The sequence below is a fragment of the Myxine glutinosa genome, chromosome 5, assembly GCF_964187855.1.
Source record: "Myxine glutinosa chromosome 5, kmMyxGlut1.1, whole genome shotgun sequence".
NCBI classification, from domain to species: Eukaryota; Metazoa; Chordata; class Myxini; order Myxiniformes; family Myxinidae; genus Myxine; species Myxine glutinosa.
The window spans coordinates 149,505,835-149,527,499 of record NC_136265.1 but is presented as its reverse complement, the minus strand read 5'-3'; the positions used below and the strand labels follow the sequence as shown (position 1 = coordinate 149,527,499).

The 21,665-nt window shown below is 44.4% G+C and overlaps 1 protein-coding gene across 1 annotated transcript; it reads left to right on the top strand.

Moving 5' to 3' along the window:
- Window positions 1-1,284: 1,284 nt before the first annotated feature.
- Window positions 1,285-19,832, top strand: COX20 (cytochrome c oxidase assembly factor COX20). The gene is made up of 4 exons (XM_068097946.2): window positions 1,285-1,538; window positions 8,013-8,124; window positions 17,976-18,039; window positions 19,593-19,832. Exons 1-4 carry the CDS (start codon window positions 1,500-1,502, stop codon window positions 19,738-19,740), a joined length of 363 nt encoding a protein of 120 aa, XP_067954047.2. The 5' UTR covers window positions 1,285-1,499; the 3' UTR covers window positions 19,741-19,832.
- Window positions 19,833-21,665: the final 1,833 nt, after the last annotated feature.

The window sequence follows — 21,665 nt, the reverse complement described above, 5'->3', positions numbered from 1 at the left end:
AGCAGACAGTCCTCCCCAATAGTAATACCTGCATACAATAAATGTGACAAGAAGCTTAAGGAAGTAATACGATGTGCTAGCTTAAGGCCTATTTTAAGAAATTTTAACTGGGCTTAACATACGTTTTCACAGTATGTGTGTAGTCTTCTAATTTCAGTCGCTGTCAGGACTGGTTCTCTCCGGGCACTGCGGCTTCCTCCACCAGAAGAAGTTAGCTTGCAGTGATTAATTCGGTGAATTCCGTCTCAACTTCGGATATTTCCAGCCGTGAAAAACAATCCGTATTTCTAAACTAAATACGTAAACCGCTTATACCGTATTTCTTGTCGTGAAAAACTATGCCATACGGCCGCGAGATTTCTAAAAAATAATTATTCGTCAATGTTAGAATATTTGACGCCGTTTTCACCGTCCGAAACGCGTAATAAGCTTTAAAAAAATATTTTTTTCAAATGCTCGAATCTCATTAGTTCTGGTGTTTGATGACGATTTTCGTTGAAGATAACGAGGTTGGTCTTAACATATTTTAATTACAAATTAGAGGTTCATTAGATTGTGAATCAAAGAACGACGGGTGAAACAAACTCCTATTGAACTCTTTCGCAATTGTTTTATGCAAACTTACGCATCCGGTCGATGGCGGCCACCATTGAGTGATTTCATTTTAGAAATATTTTTGCAAATGCTCGACTCTCATTGGGTCCGGTGTTTGGTGACGCGTTTCGTTGAAGATAACCAGGGCCGTGCGGGCCGATGTTGGTCTTAAAGTATTTTAATAATAAATTGGAGGTGCATAAGATTGTGAATCAAACAATGACGGGTGAAAGAAACTCCTAATGAACGTTTTAAATTTGTTATGCATACTTCCGCATCCGCAAGATGGCGGCCTCCACTGCGCTTCGGAATTCTCGAGCCAAGGCATAATCAGGTTTTCGACATAATACGTACGCGTTTATTGACAACACCGGCTTCGTCGGCTAATAATACGTACGCGTTTATTGACAACACCGGCTTCGCCGGCTATTATCCACTGTACAATTTGTTGATCTCGTAAACGTTAAAAGAATTCCATGCCAACCACGAATGTGTTATACATCGCATAATATACGGCGACGCGAGGAGACTGTTTCAGGCGGTGTATACAACTGCAGAACGCTGCTTCAAGTATTATATTAAAAACGTAATGGCGCAACATCTCACGGCGAGAATTGCTGGTTTTAGTTCTTTCATCGTTGGAAAAAATGTTTCATACCAAAGGCTGATATTAATAGCGGTTAAACGGGCACTTTAAAGGAAATTATACCTCACGAGCAGGAAGTGAGGCAAAAAAATAAATTCGAAATTGCGATAGAAATTCCGACGAAGAGTTGAACAGAATGTTTCATTTCGGAACAATATTGATGAAGTTATTGTTATTATTTGAAAGAAAAACCCGGAAGTGATGGATGAACAAGGCGGGTGTAAATAGTTGATCTGTCAGTGGGTCTTTACAATCAACAATGTCTTCGAGAGAAAACCAAACAGAGGAGAAGACAAAGGTACCTGTCCTTGGGTGTTAGATAATGTAACATTATGACAGGAAAATGTTATTCTTATGAACTCTGCCCTGTGCATTGATAATCCCATGGTGACCCGAACGACCTTAACCCTGATCGGGGAGTTTTTGGTCCCAGCGCTGTTTACCGGTCTATAAAGCGTCCGGTGAAGACCCAGGTGAAATGTTCTCCACCGATGGGTGTCAGCAGCCACCTGGAGTCAGTGGGTGCTCCCGAGGTGGGCGGCCATGTGACAGAGGTGTGGGGTGGTCAGCCATGCAGATGTGCGTGGTATTCATGGAGGGCATGTTTATGGTGTGTATATATATGTGTGTGCATAAAATATGTGTAATATGCCACGTACAAGACCCGTGTGCACAACGTACCACCGTACTACATGTCACGCATGTGACGAGTGTATACAATACAACATATGCACAATATGTATGTGTGTATATAAGTATAACACATAAATATATGTGTGCATGCAGTACACAGCATTTGATGTCACGCAAAGGAAAACATGCCAAAGCAAAACCAACGCCAAAACACGTGTATAAATCATAATCGTGCATTTGTACATGCAAATCACGACGTGTGTGTGTGTGTGTGTGTGTGTGTGTGTGTGTGTGTGTGTGTGTGTGTGTGTGTGTGTGTGTGTGTGTGTGTGTGTGTGTGTGTGTGTGTGTGTGTGTGTGTGTGTGTGTGTGTGTGTGTCAGTGTCACCGGTCCTCATCTTTCTCAGCCCCCCCTCCCCCCTTCCACTCAGGTCTGCCAAATCTCAGACTCCTCTTACACTCAGGTCCACCGATTCTCAAACCCCCCTTCCACTCGGGTCCACCAAATCTCAGGTCCCCCTTACACTCAGGTCCACCGATTCTCAAACCCCCCTTACACTCAGGTCTACCAAATGTCAGGCCCCCCTTACACTTAGGTCTGCCAAATGTCAGGCCTTCCTTACACTCAGGTCCACCAAATCTCAGGCCCCCCTCCTTGTGTGAGCGTGTGTGTCCTCCTCGATGGGTTAGAGTTGGCAAAACCCATCAAGCCACAGTGCCTTCCCCTACCCCCAACAAAGCTGCCTATGAAGTTATTTTATTCGGCACATTACTGGATCTCGCAGAGCTCGGTCGGTTCCTTCCAGGCTAACATGGCAGAAAGGGCGTCGACAAATCTCGGATTTTGGCTCTCAGCATGATGAGGTTGGAGAAACCCAGCAATTCACCAGGCCAGACCTCGTCCCAGATGATCCACACAACCTTGTGTGCCACGTGCATGGACTTCCGCCACACCAAAGCCGCCGTGCAACTCCGAAGCCACCGCATATGGCATAAATCCTCAATCTCAGGCCCCCCTTACACTCAGGTCTACCAAATCTCAGGCCCCCCTCCCCTTTTCAAAAAGCAGATTCTCTGCTTTCTCAAAAACTATTAGACTGTTCTCTCCTATACTTTTTTATATCAATGCAGCTCTTTTATTTGGCCTGGCCTCGATGAGGACGACATAGTCTGTGCCTGAGCCTTCTACATACAACAGCAACAACATGCATTTTAAGGCCATTTTCCCTGCTAGAGCCAGGGTTAGCCTTGCGGACCCCATGACAATCTTCTCCATTTTGCCCTATTTTCTGCATCTCTCCTTGTTAACCCCCTTGCCCGCATTTCTTCTTCCACAATCTTTAGCCAAGTCTTTCTCGGTCTTCCCCGTCCTCTACTTCCTTCTACATTCATTTCCATCACTCTTCTCAACCAGTCACTTTCATCCTTACTCAACACATGACCAAACCATCTCAACCTGTTCCTCTTCACAGCATCAATCACAGGCTCTATTCCCATCATCTTTCGCAATTCATCATTTGTCTTCCACTCTCTCAACGATACTCCGCACATCCACTGAACCATTCGCATTTCCACCCTTTCCAGCCTTCGTTGCTGGTCTACATTCATGACCCATGTCTCGCTCCCATAAATCATAACACTTCTCACACATGCAGCATACACCTTTCCCTTCAGCTTCAACGACACTCCCTTCCTCATCAGCACGCCACTCAGTTCCCAAAACTTCTTCCATGCACATCTCGCTCTAGCAACCGTTGCCGAGTCTGATCCACCTTCTCCATTCAGCATGTCTCCGAGGTAGCAAAATGTTTTCACACCTTCCAGCTTCACGCCGTCTCCAAGATCCAACTCAACATTTCCTCCATCTGCAGCTCCCTCTGTGCACACCTTACATTTGAATGTAACTGCCACACTGGTTAATGACCCTCTCAGACCACTACATTTTTGATGAACCCACTCGGCGCACATTGTACATTGAATGGAGTTCACTCCGACACCCTTCCTGCACACAGCACATGGCCACTTCCCAGTTCTTTCCACCTCACCACATGCTTTACCACTTGCCATCACCTTCGTCTTTCCTATATTCACCTTCAGACCTTTTGTCTCCATACATTCCTTCCACTTGTTCATTTTTTCCTTCAGTCCATCCATACTTTCCACAATCAACACCAGATCAACTGCATACAACAACTCCCACGGTAAACCCTCCTTTACGTTCTGAGCCAGCACCTCCATCACAGCTACAAATAGTAGTGGACTTAGTACCGACCCCTGATGCACTCCCACCTTCACCTCAAACTCACCACTGTTCCCGTCCTTCGTCCTTACAGCTGTGCGCGCTCTTTTGTACATTGCCATCACTACTTTGATCAACCATTCCTCCACTCCTAACTTCCTCAATGCCCATGTCAATACTTCGTGTGGAACCCTATCGAATGCTTTCTCCAGATCAACAAACCCAAGAAACAACTTCTTCCTCTTCTCCATGTACTTCTCCTGCAACTGCCTCACAATAAAGAGCGCATCTGTCGTTCCTCTTCCTGGCATAAATCCAAACTGCATTTCGTCGATCTTCACCTTCTTCCTTATCCTCCTCTCCAACACCCTTTCCAATACCTTCATTCCATGCTCCAATAACTTTATCGCTCGGTACAAGCCACACTCCAGTGGGTCACCTTTCCCCTTGTATAGAGGGACGAGGGTACTCAGTTCTCAATCCACTGGAATGCGATCTCCTTTCACCACCAGATTACAGATCTCTGCCATTCTCTTCACACCCCAACTTCCTGCTGCCTTCAACATATCTCCCACAACTCCCGTCGGCCCTCCCGCTTTTCTACTCTTCATTGCTTTTATCGCTTCCTCAACTTCCTTCTCAGTTATCTTCTCTGCCGGTCCTAAAACTGGGTTACTCTCTACATAAATTTCTTCTACATAAAAAATAAAAAATAAATCTCACCTTGCTCTCTCACATCCTCAACGGACGGAGCTCTACAGGAGGTCTGTCTAAGCCGGAGCCTCCCCACCCGGCAGCATGGTCGCACATGTCCCACCAAGTTTCAATGCACGTCGAAAGGCGTGTCACCGACCATATCGTGTACATCATCTGTGACATCCCGTCTCATCAAAGCTGCCGGTTTCAAGTCAGTCTTCATTGTCTTCGAAACGTATGTATTCGACACAGCCCTGGTCCTCTCCGTCACAGGTGAGAGGGAGGCAGCAAGACTGCCGCCCCCCCCCCCCCCCCTCATCATTCCAACATCGTGTGTGCGTGTGTCCGTCTGTCTGTCCGCAGTCCGTCTGTCCCCTACTCTAAATGCTTTGAGGTAAATGGGGAAAAGGGTTAGTAAAAGTTAGTAATTGAAACAGCTGGGCTTGCAAGTCGGTAGAGCCGACGTTGCGACGAGAATCCATTCACCTTGCTCGCAGCAGATGGTGAAGTGAAGAAGAAGCTTGACAATCATCACTTGACATCAACCGTTAGTCGGGTGAATTGATTTGTTAACCAATCTGGGTGTACCATGATGACTGCAGACGACGTGGAAAAGATGGAATCACCTTGTCCCACATCCGTGACAGATTAAATCGCAAACCGCTCCTTTTGTTGAGAGATGGCGATTCAACTTTTTCCCAAATAGATTCTTTTGCACCACGAGAAAACCACTTTTTATGCCTTCGCCTCCGAAGGTGGCCAGGGGCATTATGTTGTCGGGTTGTCTGTACGTCCGTCCGTCTGTACGGGCTCAAAGTCGTTTTTCTCAACCACATGTCCGATTGAGACGAAACTTTCAGGGTCGGAGTGACACCCATTGCAGAATGTTATGATAATTGTGATGTTATAGGTCACGTGGTATGGCAGCCATCTTGGATTAAATATTTCTCGGAAACCGCTGAATGGAAAAATTTGAAACTTGGCACGTTGTCCAGTACTCCCAATGGCGAACAAAAGCATGATAATGATGACATCATCATTGAAGTGGTATACCAGACATACATGTTTTAATCGAATGCCTTATCTTAAAAATCTGAAATTGCATGCATATGATATATAACACGTTTGTATTGAAATATTAAATTTATGACCTCATAGGTCACATGGTTTGGCAGCCATATTGGATTGAAGGAAAATATTCAGAGATAATTATATCTCTGAAACCGCTCACCCTGTCGATGCAAAATTTTACAAATATCAGCGAACACCATTGTTGCATATAGTTTGAAAATGATGACATCGTAGGTCACTTGGTTTGGCAGCCATCTTGGATATAAAACGAACCTTTTCCAATCAACATGAAACTTCACAAACGTGATCCTCTACCCATACATATGCAGACATTGCAGAGTGTACATTTTTGATGTCATATGTTACGTGGTTTGGCCGCCATATTAGCTTGAAAGCCTGTATTTTAAAAAGTCCCTTCTCCAAAAACGCTGTCCTGTGGTTAAAATGTGATACTTGAAAACAGCTGAAGGGATTTAAGCTACACTTGTTTATTTTTAGGACAGTGAAGGAGGGCATCTACCCATTGTCATGGGCAGAGACTACGCGGAGGCATATTGGCGACACAGTTGCATTGCTCTAGTTTCTCTATCTAAGATGACCACTTGATTATTATTAAAACTGTGACCATGCAGGTTCAGCAGAGTTCTGTATCTTCATTTGAGACTCAGTAGTCTGATCCCAGGTGAATCATACCAAAGAGTTTAAATGAGGCTACTTCCTTGGTGATGTTCAGCATTTAAAAGGACTAGGGCATTGCCCGTACTATATCTATATCTAAAATTATATCCCCCCCCTCTATTTACATGAAATGGTTTGGTCCAAAGCGAACGGCTTGCTAGTGGTGACAATCCCCCCCCCTCTATTTACATGCAATGGTTTGGTCCAAAGCGAACGGCTTCCGGAGTTTGGTAAAGAAATCGCCATCGCGTGCACAAACGCGCAGGAAAGCGAATGAATCGCAAATTCGTTTCGCAAATTCGTTTTTATTAGTTGTAAAACATAGTTTAACGCCAACATAGTTTGCAAACGTGAAATAAATGAATACGCTCTCAAATGTGCCATCCGAGGCAGAGTGTGTCCGCCACGTTCGGCACACGCGCTAGTTCGCTGCTCTCTGATTGGTTGAATCGTTTTTTGGACATAGCTCGGTAAGTAATTGTCCGATTAATATGAAACCTTGAAAAGGCACATCCTCGGGTCCCCAGCAATATACCTGGCAAGTTAAAAGTATATCGGACCCGTGGTTGTCGAGAAACAGCGGTCACAGACAAACGTACAAACGTACAAACGTACAGACAGAGATTACTGGAATTATAGATAGATGAGAGCATGGACAATCCCCATAGGTTAGCATCCATAGGGAAGAGGAAATTCCTTTAGAAATGCCCCGCTGAGTGTTGTAAGAAAGGTGGCGCCATTGGTGTGATGTCGCTGGTACCCAGAGTGCCCCGGAAACTGACGGCACTTTCCCCAAGCTCAATGGCTGTTTGTCTTGTCTAACGGTTCAGTGTTCAGTGTTGTGTCTTGTGTATTCGTCTGTATGTACATGCTTGCATGGCAGCTTCACAATGAGCCTTCAATCCTGTAGGAAATAAAATATCAGACTTTCTTTGGAAGGATCTTCAACAAGAATATCCCCAATAAAACGGGGGGGGGGAGGGGATATTGGAATCGGTGTCTGTCTATCTGTACATCAGTCACGCTATCTCCTTCTAAACAGTTGTACAGGAACTCACCAGACTTACATGGCAAGAACATTCGAGAGCATTATGAGTTTTGGCCCCGCCCCATGGAACCATGGAGCAGGGTCAAAGGGTCAAACACCAAAGATGCAATTGCGGGCACATTTTTTCAATCAAACTTTGTATATGGAATCACCATTTGGGGGGATGCATGAAATATGCAATGGTTTTTTTTTATCTACCCCAGTTCATGCCCCAGGGAATGTGGACTTTGCATCACAGGGGGGAAATAGAAGATTTTTTTGAAACTCAAAATTTGATATTGGGTCATTCCTGGTGGAACATTTTGTCATCTTTCAACTTTGCGTTAGGAGGTGGGAAGCATGGGAGTTTGCGACGGGGTGCCACTGATTCCACTCTCATCTGATGTTTTATTTGCCTTTGGATACAGGGCTTCCGGCTGTTCTGGTTTCTGGACATCAACACGCCGTGCGTGCGAGAGTGTGTTCTCACTGGATTCGCTGGTGCTGTCCTGGCAGGAATCGGCTATTTTGTGGCTACGAGTGAGTTTTCCTTGACTTCTCCTTGAGAAATTTATTATTTGTCGCAATATATATATATACTAGTGGGGTCACCCGTGGGAATCCCACGGGCATGGACGTGTGTGACATTTCGACATATTGAGTTAGATGCTGCACCTGTTTCACAATAACACACACACACACACACACACACACACACACACACACACACACACACACACACACACACACACACACACACCTCGTTTTTTCATTTCTGTATCTCACAATTCGGTCTCTCTCTTATTCACACACCCACACAAACACACACACACACACACACGTACACCGACACACATACACATATACACACATATACACATACACATATATACACACACACGCAAATACACATCCACACACACACACACACACACATGCACGCACACGTACACACACATGTACACCGACACATGCATATACACATACACACATACACATATGGATACACACACATGCACACACATACACATATACACACACAGACACATACACATATACACATACACACACACAGACACACACACACACATGCATACACATACACACATATACATACATACACACACACACACACACGTACACACACATGTACACACACACACATGCACACACATATATATACACATACAGACACACATATATACACATACAGACACACATATATACACACACATACACACGTGTACACACACATGTACACCGACACACATGCACACACATACACATATGCACATACACACATATATATACACATACACACATGTACACCCACACACACACATACATACACACACACACACACATACACAAACACACACACACATATACACACACACACACACATATACACATACAGACACACACATATATACACATGCACAAAAACACACACACACATATATACACACACATACACGCACACACACACGTACAGACAAATGTACATCGACACACATGCACACACATACACACATATGCACACACACACATATGCACACACATATATATATATATATATATATATATATATATATATATATATATATATATATATATATATATATATATATATATATATATATACACATACACACACACAAACACACAAACACAAACACACACACACACACACACACACAGACACACACACAGACATATATATATACACACATACACATATATGCACGCACGCACACACACACACACACACACACACACACATATATGCACGTGCGCGCGCACACACACGTCCCACATTTATATATCCCACATCACACATGTATATACATGTTTAAAGTGTACGTGCCCTTCCCCCCTCCCCCGCCCGGCAACGCTGAGTACTTCTGCTAGTAACTAATGAAATAAAAACGAAGAAATATCTCTGGGTAATTTCATGAAACTCGGTGAAATTCGCTGAAATTCGCTCGGTGTATCGGTGAAATATTTTATTTGGGCGGTGTATAATTGCTTCGAACGAAATATCTCTAAGCAATTTCCCGTCTGTGTTTCATGTCCATGCACACGTGAAATGGAGTTTGTTTTTGCACATGTGAAATGAACATGTGAACCTTTACTTCCGGATAATAATGTTGAATGAAATAAAAACGAAGAAATATAGTGGGGTCACCCGTGGGAATCCCACGGGCATGGACGTGTGTGACATTTCGACATATTGAGTTAGATGCTGCACATTCATTTTTACAAAATGGTTACTGGTAAGTCATCAGATCCAGAAATGGTGTAATGAACACTTTATTTATTTCACATAATATGTGACCCCTCACTCCTCTCCACCTGGCACTCTCCTCTCTCCACCTGACACTCTCCTCTCTCCACCTAGCACTCCTCTCCTCTCCAATCCCTCACATTCCTCTCCTCTCCAATCCCTCACACTCCTCTCCTCTCCAATCCCTCACTCTCCTCTCCAATCGCTCCTCACTCGCCTCTCCAATCGCTCCTCACTCGCCTCTCCAATCGCTCCTCACTCGCCTCTCCAATCGCTCCTCACTCGCCTCTCCAATCGCTCCTCACTCGCCTCTCCAATCGCTCCTCACTCGCCTCTCCAATCGCTCCTCACTCGCCTCTCCAATCGCTCCTCACTCGCCTCTCCAATCGCTCCTCACTCGCCTCTCCAATCGCTCCTCACTCGCCTCTCCAATCGCTCCTCACTCGCCTCTCCAATCGCTCCTCACTCGCCACTCCAATCGCTCCTCACTCGCCTCTCCAATCGCTCCTCACTCGCCACTCCAATCGCTCCTCACTCGCCTCTCCAATCGCTCCTCACTCGCCTCTCCAATCGCTCCTCACTCGCCTCTCCAATCGCTCCTCACTCGCCTCTCCAATCGGCTTTCCCCGTCTCGTTTCTCTCGTTTTTCTCCCGTCTCGTTCTTTTTCTTGCTCCAAATCGGCCCGTCTCGCCCGTCGGCCCGTCGGAATCGGAAATCGGCCCGTCTTGCTTTCTTGCTTGCGCGTAAATAAATTGTGTTCATTGCACCATTTCTGGATCTGATGACTTGCCAGTCACCATTTTGTAAAAATGAATGTGCAGCATCTAACTCAATATGTCGAAATGTCACACACGTCCATGCCCGTGGGATTCCCACGGGTGACCCCGCAAGTTTGCATTGACGTTCGTCGATGGCCTCGTTCGCCCGTCTCATTCGCTTTCTTGCTGCATCCTGTTCACGTCTGCGTTCTTCGTCGATCGTCTCATTCATTTTGGAAATAGAAGTTTCCACGCAGCGCATGAATTGTCACGATCCTCAAGAGGAAGTGTCTCGTAATCATCAAATGATAAATGGCAAGTAAATTATATTGTGGAAAATTAAAGATTTCAAATAAACCTATTTAAAGTGTATGCGCACATAACTAATAAAAAAACGAAGAAATATCTCTCGGTAATTTCCTGAAACATATTTTACTTCCGGCTAATAATGTTGAATGAAATAAAAACGAAGAAATATATGTCGGCATCATTGTTGACGTTTTTGTGACGACTGTCATCAAACGAAAAAGTAATATATCTTAACGGAAAAGCAAAAGCGAATTTTTATATATTGACACGTTGCCGTCGGTGTCATGTTGGGCGGTGTATCATACACCATGACGCGATTTTTAAAAATATATCTCTGCATTTTCCCGCGTGTGTGGAATGTTCTCAATTATTGCTGACACCGAGTCTGAAACCATCGATAAAAATGAAATCATATGATGAGTTAGATTGGAGATAAAGGCGTGAGAGAGACTCAATGGCCTTGAAGTTACAGGCGTTTGAGAATTCATTTCGTTCTATAAAGGGCAACTTTCATTGGATTTTCTTCCCGTTTTTTTTCAACCGAGTCTAAAACTATGTTAGCGACTGTGAAAAATGAAATTATATATCGAATTTGATATGAAATAAAACTGGGAGAGAGAGCAAGACACCACGGGCCTACAAAACAGGCCTCAAAGCTATGCGAGTTAATAAAATGGTGGATATTTGTTTATAATTAGATGAAGCCACTCCCAGAATGGGTGGAGCTATGGGTGGAGCTACTCTGCAAACCGAGTAAGCCACACCCCGGACAGACACCCAACAGACAGACAGACAGAATCATCTACGGCTATTATAATATAGATATATAGGAGAGTACGCTGGATCAGCACGTCACTGCATCCTTGGACGACTCCTCAGCACCATCCTCGGCATTAAATCGTAAATCAAATCAAATTGATTTACAGTTTATATTTGAATGGCACGAGTTGTTCCAGAATAATAATAATAATAATTCATTTATTTTGTATAGCGCTTTTCAAGAAGCCCAAAGGCGCTTTAAGCATTGATTGGTGGTTTCGGTGTCCCCACCCCCCTTTTTCCCTTATATAAGGGAGGGTATAGAGTTGTTTTGCTTTACTCTTGAGAAAGGCCAGTGGATGCACGTTTATCCGTGTTGCTGATCGAAACGTCGAGCAGTTGTTTGTTTGCTCATTAAAGGTTGGAGAACTAAAAATGGATTCATTTGATATATATATATAACAACAACAACAGGCATCTTAAGGCCATTGTCCCTGCTAGAGCGGGGGTTAGCCTTGCGGGCCCCATGACAATCTTCTCCAATCTACACAGTACACGTGTGTGTGTGTGTGTGTGTGTGTGTGTGTGTGTGTGTGTGTGTGTGTGTGTGTGTGTGTGTGTGTGTGTGTGTGTGTGTGTGTTTGTTTATGTATATATATATATATATTATATATATATATATATATATATATATTGTTACAGACGTGGCTTAGATGTTATTTACCGAGCGGTTTGGTATGACCACGTCTGCACAAGTTACCCGATTATACCCGAACGTTGACTAATCGCGCTACGCTAGGTCAATGAAGGAAAAGACACACAGCTGGGATTCAAATGACACGACACCAGGGTTCAGTTCTCAAGACCTCCGGAGGAGGTTATATTGTTACGGAAGGTTAGATTACAACTACAAGAGGGACAGCATAGTAAGATAAGCACTTAGACACACTCTTATATTATTCCCAACAGACGACAGATAAACGGGACAAAAGGCTGACTCACACGGGGTTTGATGGCTAGGAAAGGCAGGATCGATGGCTCCAGGTGCACCTGGGCTCAAAGGTCAGAATCGACTCGGTCCGGTCCAGAGATGCGGGGAGGTATTCAGCGCTCGTACGTGGCAACTTCTCTCTCCAGGCTGGGGGCGCATCTGACGTCACATCCGGGGAGTCGCTTCGTATATCCGGCGGGGAGTGACACGCCCTCGGCTCGTTAGCTCCGCCTCGTGGAATCGGCACGTTGCTTCTCATTGGGTGCGTGCGGGGGGGTTTACCAGGCTCCGCCCTTGACGGGGGACTGACAAGGAGCCCCTTCGTGGTAACCCCGTGGAGCGCATGGTCCGGCGCACATTGTCAATGGCGGCTAACCGAGCCGGTGTGATGACGCACACTCCCCCCGCGCAGCGTCGTTGTTGTTGTAATTGTTGTTTGGGGAAGAAGATGGAAGGAGGTATGGGAAAGGTCCTAAACTCACTACTGGTGCCATATAATCACATTCTGGTGCAACGAAGAGTCAGAATTAATGGAAAGGAGTCCTTAACTGACATAGACTAAGAATAACTAGCAAGATGTCCGAAAGTTGTCTACGTGTGATGCGGTGGACCTGGGCACGACATTTAATGGGGGAAAAAGGGGAAGGTCGGCTCTACTGATTGTTGTTTACAGACAATGGGACTAGGGAATGGGGGATTGGGGATAGTCGGGGAGTATTGGGGAAATAGGGGAATATTTACAAGCGGATATGGAGGCCAAATTCCATATTCGCAACAATATATATATATATATATATATATATATATATATATATATATATATATATACGTATATATATATATATATATATATATATATATATATATATATATATATATATATATATATATATATATATATATATATATATATATATATATATATATATATATATATATATATATATATATATATATATATATCAGAAATACACCTGACTTTGTCTCGTCATTTGTCATACACATACCGTACCAATCTTCTTCTTCTTCTCCTCCTCTATGGTGGTGAGGTCAAAGGGGTGAGTTGAAATGGCACCAAGCTTCTACCCTGCATTGACCACGATACTCCTCCACTCCCCTCTGTCCTCAGCCAACTCTCCACAGTCTCCAACCACACCTCACTGATAGCCCTCTTCACACAATCCTCCCATCTCAACCAAGGCCAACCTGTTTTCCTCTTTCGTTGCTTCTTCAACCTATCCGCACTCTTCCCCCATCCACACCAAGTGTCCAGCCCATCTCAGCCGGCATTTCACCAATCTCCCCGTCAAGCTCATCTGCACACCAATCTCCTCCCTCAGTTCATCCATTCTCCTTCTATCCATCCTCTTCACTCAAGCAATCCTCCAGATCCAGTTGTTCTCGCAAACCTGCAGCCTCTGGTATTGTCTCTCTGTCGCTAGCCCCCCGCCACTATCCTTAATCACTGCCCCCGTCATCCCCCCTCCTCCCCCTACCCTCTCCCCTTCATTTCCTTGCTATTGTTGTGGTTTTTAGAACCCTCCACTTTGTAAATACCTGTAATATTCCCTTATAAATAATCCCCTGTAAATATTCCCATTTTTGGTGTAAAGGTCAAAGGTCGCACCCTAGTTAGGCCACGAGCAACACGTAGCACACCATAGGCTTCTTCTTTAGTTATTTCATTAGTATGTGTTTCAGGTAAGGATCTGTTTCCAATAGTTGAATCTGCGTTGTATTAATCAAATAACCTAGGCCCCTTCAATTACCCCCAATCTCTCTCTCTCTCCAAAAGTGCCAATAGCACCTACAGACGGGGCTTGTCCTTCCCAATATATATTTTAAAAAACCACCTTTAGAGGCCATTTTTCCCCGCAAAGCGGGGGTTGGCCTTTTTCGGGCACCGTGGTTGTTGTTGTTTTTCGGTCCCCTTTTTGAAGCAATGTTTTACGGCCGGATGCCCTTCCTGACGCCAACCCTTTTTGCCGCCTTTAACGACAAACAGGGAATTACCAGTGAACTGGTACTCAAATAATCAAATATCCCTTCCCAATGGTGTCACATAATCTTATTGCCGTCGTCGCTGCCTTAGCGCTCGCTCCAAACTCCATTGAACATGCGGTCGGCTCGAGGAAAGAAGGGGCGGAGCCACGGGAGGAGGTGTGGCCTCGCCCACGAGCCGTCGAGGGTGGAGCCAGTGAGCCCTCGCTGACCAACCAGGGCTGAGGTGAGCTCGTTAATAGGCGTGCCTCGATGAAGCGCGGCTTGATTTCTAAGCGGGTTATAAAAGTGCAAGCGCCAAACCCTCGAGAGAGATGCGCCAGGGAGAGAGGAGTCAAACCTAAAGAGATGCAAGAGATGCGCCAGGGAGAGAGAGAAGGAGTCAAACCTAAAGAGATGCGCCAGGGAGAGAGAAGGAGTCAAACTTAAAGAGAGATGCGCCAGGGAGAGAGAAGGAGTCAAACCTAAAGAGATGCGCCAGGGAGAGAGAGAAGGAGTCAAACTTAAAGAGAGATGCGCCAGGGAGAGAGAAGGAGTCAAACCTAAGGAGATGCGCGAGGGGAGGCCATTGATGAAGAACTGCGCAGGGGACCGTTGCGATTGAGAGAACAGCGCAGAGACTGCGGATGATAAGAACACTGCACAGAGGATCGCTTGGAACGATCGTTTGATACGAACTGCCGTTTGGTTTGAGAGCGTTCGGCACGCTATACGCACGCAGCATCCCCGCCCCTCGCATATGTAAGGTCCGGTCGTGCGCCAACGACACGCGAAGCTGCCTGCCATTCTTCGCGGTGGACCCGGAGCCTGGAACCATCTGCTTGGACCCTTCTCTTCCTTCCCACCACCACCACCCCATTCGTGTAAGTGTGTTTGTATTGTCCTGGGCGTGTTATATAAGAGTGTATAAGGTTGCCCTATGTCCTTTTATTTCCTTCTTTTGTATATTCTTGCCTTTCGTTTCCTCTTGTAGTGTAGTTAATAAATCATATTTGTTCTTCCTTCGCCCTTCTTATTCTTTGGGTTTTCCTCTCATCCGGTCGCTTTAGTCTTTTCCCCATTGAGTACCTGTGGCACGATATAGGAACTGCTATAATCGGGTTTAGACTGCCGCTAGCGGCTCGAGCTTCGGATTGCTAAACCGCTCGGCAAAATTCCATGTTGTCTGTGGCTCGGGCAGAAGTATCGCCCTGCTTCCGACCGGAAGGAGCGCGATATCTTCTAGGACTCGGATGGCCAGTGTAATAGATGAGGGGATTAAACCCCCCTCGGTAAGGGGAGCGCTGTAAACCGAGATCTGCAACACTATCTTCATCCCTGTCACAAGACAATTTTAGATAATCTTCCTCCCACCCATGCTTAACTCTCTTCCTCGACTTCCTTTTGTCTCATGGTGCATATTTGGTTTGGGTTACATGCACCATAGACAAAAGTCTGAGACATCCACCATAAGACTTGTGGATTTCAGGTTCGCCCATCCGTCTAATGCACGCTCCATTTATTTGCCTCATGTTGGATGGCCAAGACAATGTAGTTAACAGCTGTTTCAGCTACCTTTATTTTCATGCCTTCACCGATAAAGTTGCTGGAGGCATTATCTTTTCGGGTTGTCCGTCCGGCTGTCCGTCCGTTTGTGACCTTTGTTACAACAAGGTTTTGTTACCATGATAACTTGTGAACCAGTGATGGGATTTTTACCAAACCTGGTACAAGTATATATTTTGATGCAAAGATTAACTGATTAGATTTCCGCATCAAAGGTCAGAGGTCATGTCAGGTAAAAATGTGATACTTGAGAACAGCTGAAGTGATTTAAATAAACGTTGGTGCAAATATGTATAATGATGCCAGTATGTGGGTGGCAGCATATCGGTCAACGAGACGTCCAAGAGTGCTGTTCTAGTTTTTTTTTCCTCATTTGCCAATATTCACTTATTTCTTGAAGCCAAGAAGGTATATACAGTGCCAATAGAAAGTCGACACCCCCTTTCAAAAATTTCCCCTTTTGTTACTATATATATATATATATATATATATATATATATATAGCCTGGAATTAAAATGCATTAAATGAGACTTTTCCCACCTTTATTTACACATCGTAACCCACAACTTCCAAGTGAAAAACAAATTCTACAAATTTCAGAAAATTAATTAAAAATACAAAACTAGAATATCTTGGTTGGATAAGGGTCCATCCTCCTGAGCTAATACTTGGTGAAAGCACCTTTGACAGCAATTGCACCTGTGGGTCTGTTGGGATAGTTCGCTACCAACCTTGCACACCTTGATTGGGAAAAATTTGCCCATTCTTCGGTACAAAACTGTTCAAGCTCAGTCAAGTTGCGCGGGGAGCGTTGATGGGCCAGGTTTAGTTCATAATAATATCGGTTTTGTGAAATCGTTTGTCTTGTATCGGTTAAAGCCAAACGGTTAATAATATCGGTTAAAGATGGTGTTATGGCTGCGCACATGTTTACCTGCCTTATTATGTAAGCAGAATATGGTCGTGCTATGTTACACCACTCTTGTTTACACCAGTAATCAAGTCCATAATTGTCCATAATTGACTCAAATCAACCAATCAAGTCCATAATTGGCCTTGTAAATCCACGGTTTACACAAAATATGGTTAAACTGCCAAAATCAAGACTCACTGCTCACCTTCACTCCTTCATTCCCCTTTTCTCCCGCCTCTGGAACAAACTCCCTCACTCTCTTCAATCCCACTCCTCCCTCCAGGTCTTTAAAACAGCTGTTCACCACCATCTCTTATCTTCCCCCATCCAAAACCTTGATCTTTTCTACCCCCGCTAATTTCACCCCAAATCCACTTTTTTGAAATACCAACTTCTGTCCTGGAAGTCCTTGGTGTCCTTGTGTTTTATACTTCTCCCCCACCCCCCCTTCCCACGCCTCCTCCTCCCACACATCTCCCTGCTCTCAAATGTTGTGTTTGTGTGCTTCCCCTTCTCTCCCCATCTTGTCTTCCGCTCCCTCTTTTTATAGATTTTGTTTGTCCCTTTGATTTGTTTGTGTGATAAATGTTAGCTCTTTCACGAGCCTCGATTCAGTATACAAAAAAAAAAAAAAAAAAGGTTGCATATTCAGCCTGGTGCAGTTTTACTAGTTCATTGGATGATTGGTAATTGGCCCTCCATTTTGAAGCCATTTGTTATCATGACTCGCTACCCATCGTGCTATATTTGCTCGTTGGGAGGCTTTGTAACAAAGATGTTGGAAGTTTTGTTTTTGATTCATGATGGTTTCACTTTGTCGTGATAGGCCGAGTTCGACGATCCTACGATGTGACCATGGGAAGTTTTGTGGCCGTTGGATTGGGAACTTGGTATGTTTGACTGCATCACACACTGTTTTTAGCACATGTCTTTATTAAAGAGCTCATACCTTTTGCCAATACAAGGTAGCTGTTACTAGTTAAATAATAAGTGGGTGAAGCCGAGCATCAGAATAGACTACACAAGGAAGAGCAAATAAGGAAGAACTAGACGGGAACTCGGTAGAGCGCACACCTCCGTCAGGCTCAACAATTTGTTTTATATCCCACTGATAGGCTGGATCTGGATTTGGACCTGAACCAAAATCCAATTGGCTTGTTCTTCTCACCTACCCAACTGGTCCACCAAGTTTATTCATAACTCTTCCACAACTTTTTAAAATACGTTATACGGTATATCGCTTTTCGCCTGATCTCTCAATACAACAACAACAACAGCCATTTTAAGGTCATTTTCCCTGCTAGAGCGGGGGTTAGCCCGATCTCTCGATGGTGAAGAATTATTTCAAAAATTAAATAATTCTCGTATCCGAATCCATATTCAGATCTTCACCAAAATCGAATCGTCATTGTTGGACACCCAACCGGTCCACCAAGTTTTGGCCAAATCCGTCCATAACTTTTTGAGATATCCTCCTATGTATCGTTTTTGGCCCTATCTCCCAATGGTGGAGAATGGAACCGCCTTTTAAGGCCATTTCCCCCCACAGAGCAGGGGTTGGCCTTTTTTGGGCACCGTGGTCCCCTTTTTGAAGCGATGTTTTACAGCCGGATGCCCTTCCTTCCACCAACCCTCATAGTCACCTCTTGCGACACACAGGGAATTACCAGTGAGCTGGTACTCAATTTGCCGACCTCAGAAGGATGACAGGCTGAGCCAACCTGGCTGGGGTGTTAATTCAGCGATCGACCGGGATTCGAACCCAGGATCCCAGGATCCCAAGCCGGCACCCTAACCGCTAAGCCAACACCAGGCACCAACCTATGGTGAAGAATCACTTAAGAAATTAAATAATTCTCATATCTGAATCCATATTCAGATCTTCACCAACATCGAATCCAATCGTCCTTTTCATACACCCAACCTGTCCACCAAGTTTCGTCGAACTCCGTCCGTAACTTTTTGAGATATCCCGCTATGTATCGTTTTTGGCCCTTTCCCCCAATGGTGAAGAATCACTTTAATTGTAGTAGCCGGATCCGAATCCTGATCTTCACCAAAATCTAATAATTTCTCTGCCAAATTTCGTCCAAATCCGTCCACAACTTTTCGAGATATTTTCTTCACAAACGGACAGACGGACAAGCAGACAGACAGGGGTGAAAACATAAGGTTCATCCACCTTCGGTGGTGGAGGTAATAAAAAAAGAAAGTGTTGACATCTGCTAACATGAACAGGTAAGGTGAGCGTCGTTGTGTGAGGACACATTTTGACCATGTTTATTTTTTATCTGTCCTGTCGATTAAAATGCTTCATAAAAAATCTCCATGTGGTATTGTGGTATTAAACAATAGTTATCTGAATTGAACATCCCAATACGTAATTATAAAAGCAATAGTGACAAGTTGTGTAATCTGCTGGTTGTTTTTGTTTCATTTTAAGGTTTTACTGCCGCTATGAGAGGACAAAGTTGTTGAGCCAACAGACGCAGTTCCAAGAAGCTGGACGAAGCAAGATGTTGTATGAAGGAACAATTTATGATCCGGCAATGAAATCTCCAAAAGAGACTCCACCGAAAGATGGCCGATAGCACTCTTCTTGCTCCAAATGAGACGTTTCTGATTTGTTTTTTTGTTTTTTGTCAGCATTGAATAAACATGAACTTGATGTTGTGAAGAGGAACAGGTTGAGATGGTTTGGTCATGTGTTGAGGAAGGATGAAAGTGACTGGTTGAGAAGAGTGATGGAAGTGAATGTGGAGGGAAGTGGAGGACGGGGAAGACCGAGGAAGACTTGGCTAAAGATGGTGGAAGAAGAAATGCGGGCAAGTGGGTTAACAAGGAGAGATGCAGAAAATAGGGCAAAATGGAGAAGATTGTCATGGGGTCCGCAAGGCTAACCCCCGCTCTAGCAGGGAAAATGGCCTTTAAAATGCATGTTGTTGTTGTTGTTGTTGTTGTATTGAATAAACATGAACCTTGCATTCTTTTTTTTTTTGGTTTACAAGATTCCCAATGTTGTCACAACCACACGGGCTTTCATTTGTTGTCCCATTTGTACCACTTTTTAACATACTCAGGATTTGCAATGCAAACCAACTGAAACGGAAAAACCTACAAAACTGGTGAGCAAGGTTGATTTGTACTGTGCTGGTAGGATAGCCTGGAGGTATGCAGACGGGGTAGGATAGCCTGGAGGTATGCAGACGGGGTAGGATAGCCTGGAGGTATGCAGACGGGGTAGGATAGCCTGGAGGTATGCAGAGTTGCTTCTGAGCTGTCTTGCCTGGGTTATAACCTCGACCGTTAAAAACTGTCATCCCGGTGTTTTGCACGCAGACCGAAGCATCAATGCACTTCCATCAGAAGGATGTTAAGCCGGAGGACCTTTATACCAGCACTGATTATTCGTGGATGCAAAAGATCCTATTGTGTCTTTCTTGAAGAGTAGGGGAGTTGTTACCGAAATCCTGAGCAAAATGCAATTTCGTTCTCTAACCTGCAGTTGGTACCATCAGCAGCATAATCATGCTTCAGCATTGATGCAACCAGCAGGCTGAATTCACAATTGAATCCCAGTCAAACGCATTCGCAAACATACGCTTCTCTGCTATTGTGTATAATATATACAGGTGTATATAATTTTTTTGTTTGGCTCAAATAATTTCAGTGGATGTTCTGGAAGTGTGGTATAAAATTAGAGAAAACTTGGGGATGAGGGGAGAAAAATGGGGGTTGAGGTCGACCTGAAGCCACAAGACCCACAAAGTCTACCTGAGGCCAGGTTGGGAACAAGTCCCACAAAATGTCCAAGCAGTAGGGGAGCAAAGCTTGAAATGGGGGTGGGAGTAGGTGTTGGTGAGGGATTCGGACGTACCAATCATTTTAAATTCAGGTTGTAACACAACAAAATGTGATAAAAGTCAGGTGGTGTGAATACTTTACGAAGGCACTGGATGTAAGCAGGTGCACCAAGCCGCTCAGATCTCTCTTTCTCCAGACCGATTTCTGCAAATGTTTACCTGCGGACCTGCATCACCTGGATTATCTGCTTGTGGGGCACCCTGTATGACCTCAGCTTAGTTAAATAAGTCGTGCTACTCTTCAATTGGGCGAAAAGCACCACTCTAAATTGCGTACCAGGTATTGGGATAGCCCATCCAATTAAAATTGACTAAACTGAGATTTATTTTGTCACTTATTGATCATATAAAACACAATGTCAGTTTGTGTGTTTGTACAGATGTCCGTCCCCCTTCATAAGGGTAGGTTTTAAAGGTAAATCTTTTAACACGAATGTGTGTTCACTACGTCTATTTTTGAGGAAAAAACAAACTCGAAAAACATTTTCCATAAAGGAGTAATTATGACTCTTCGTTTGGAATTGTAGATGGTGGTTTGCAAACCAAGACAAGGGCGGTGTACAGGGGTGTTTTTTTAAGAATAACATTAAATACAAGGTGCAGGGAGGTGAAATTCGCTGCACATGATGCGCAACACACAATGAGTAAAACGA

What these genes read in the sequence shown, in the direction of transcription:
- COX20 (XM_068097946.2), top strand. Translation starts at nt 1,500, where the DNA reads ATGTCTTCGAGAGAAAACCAAACAGAGGAGAAGACAAAG. An exon ending in AAACAGAGGAGAAGACAAAG is followed by an intron (nt 1,539 to 8,012) that starts GTACCTGTCCTT and finishes CTTTGGATACAG; the next exon opens with GGCTTCCGGCTGTTCTGGTT. An exon ending in GCCGTTGGATTGGGAACTTG is followed by an intron (nt 18,040 to 19,592) that starts GTATGTTTGACT and finishes TTTCATTTTAAG; the next exon opens with GTTTTACTGCCGCTATGAGA.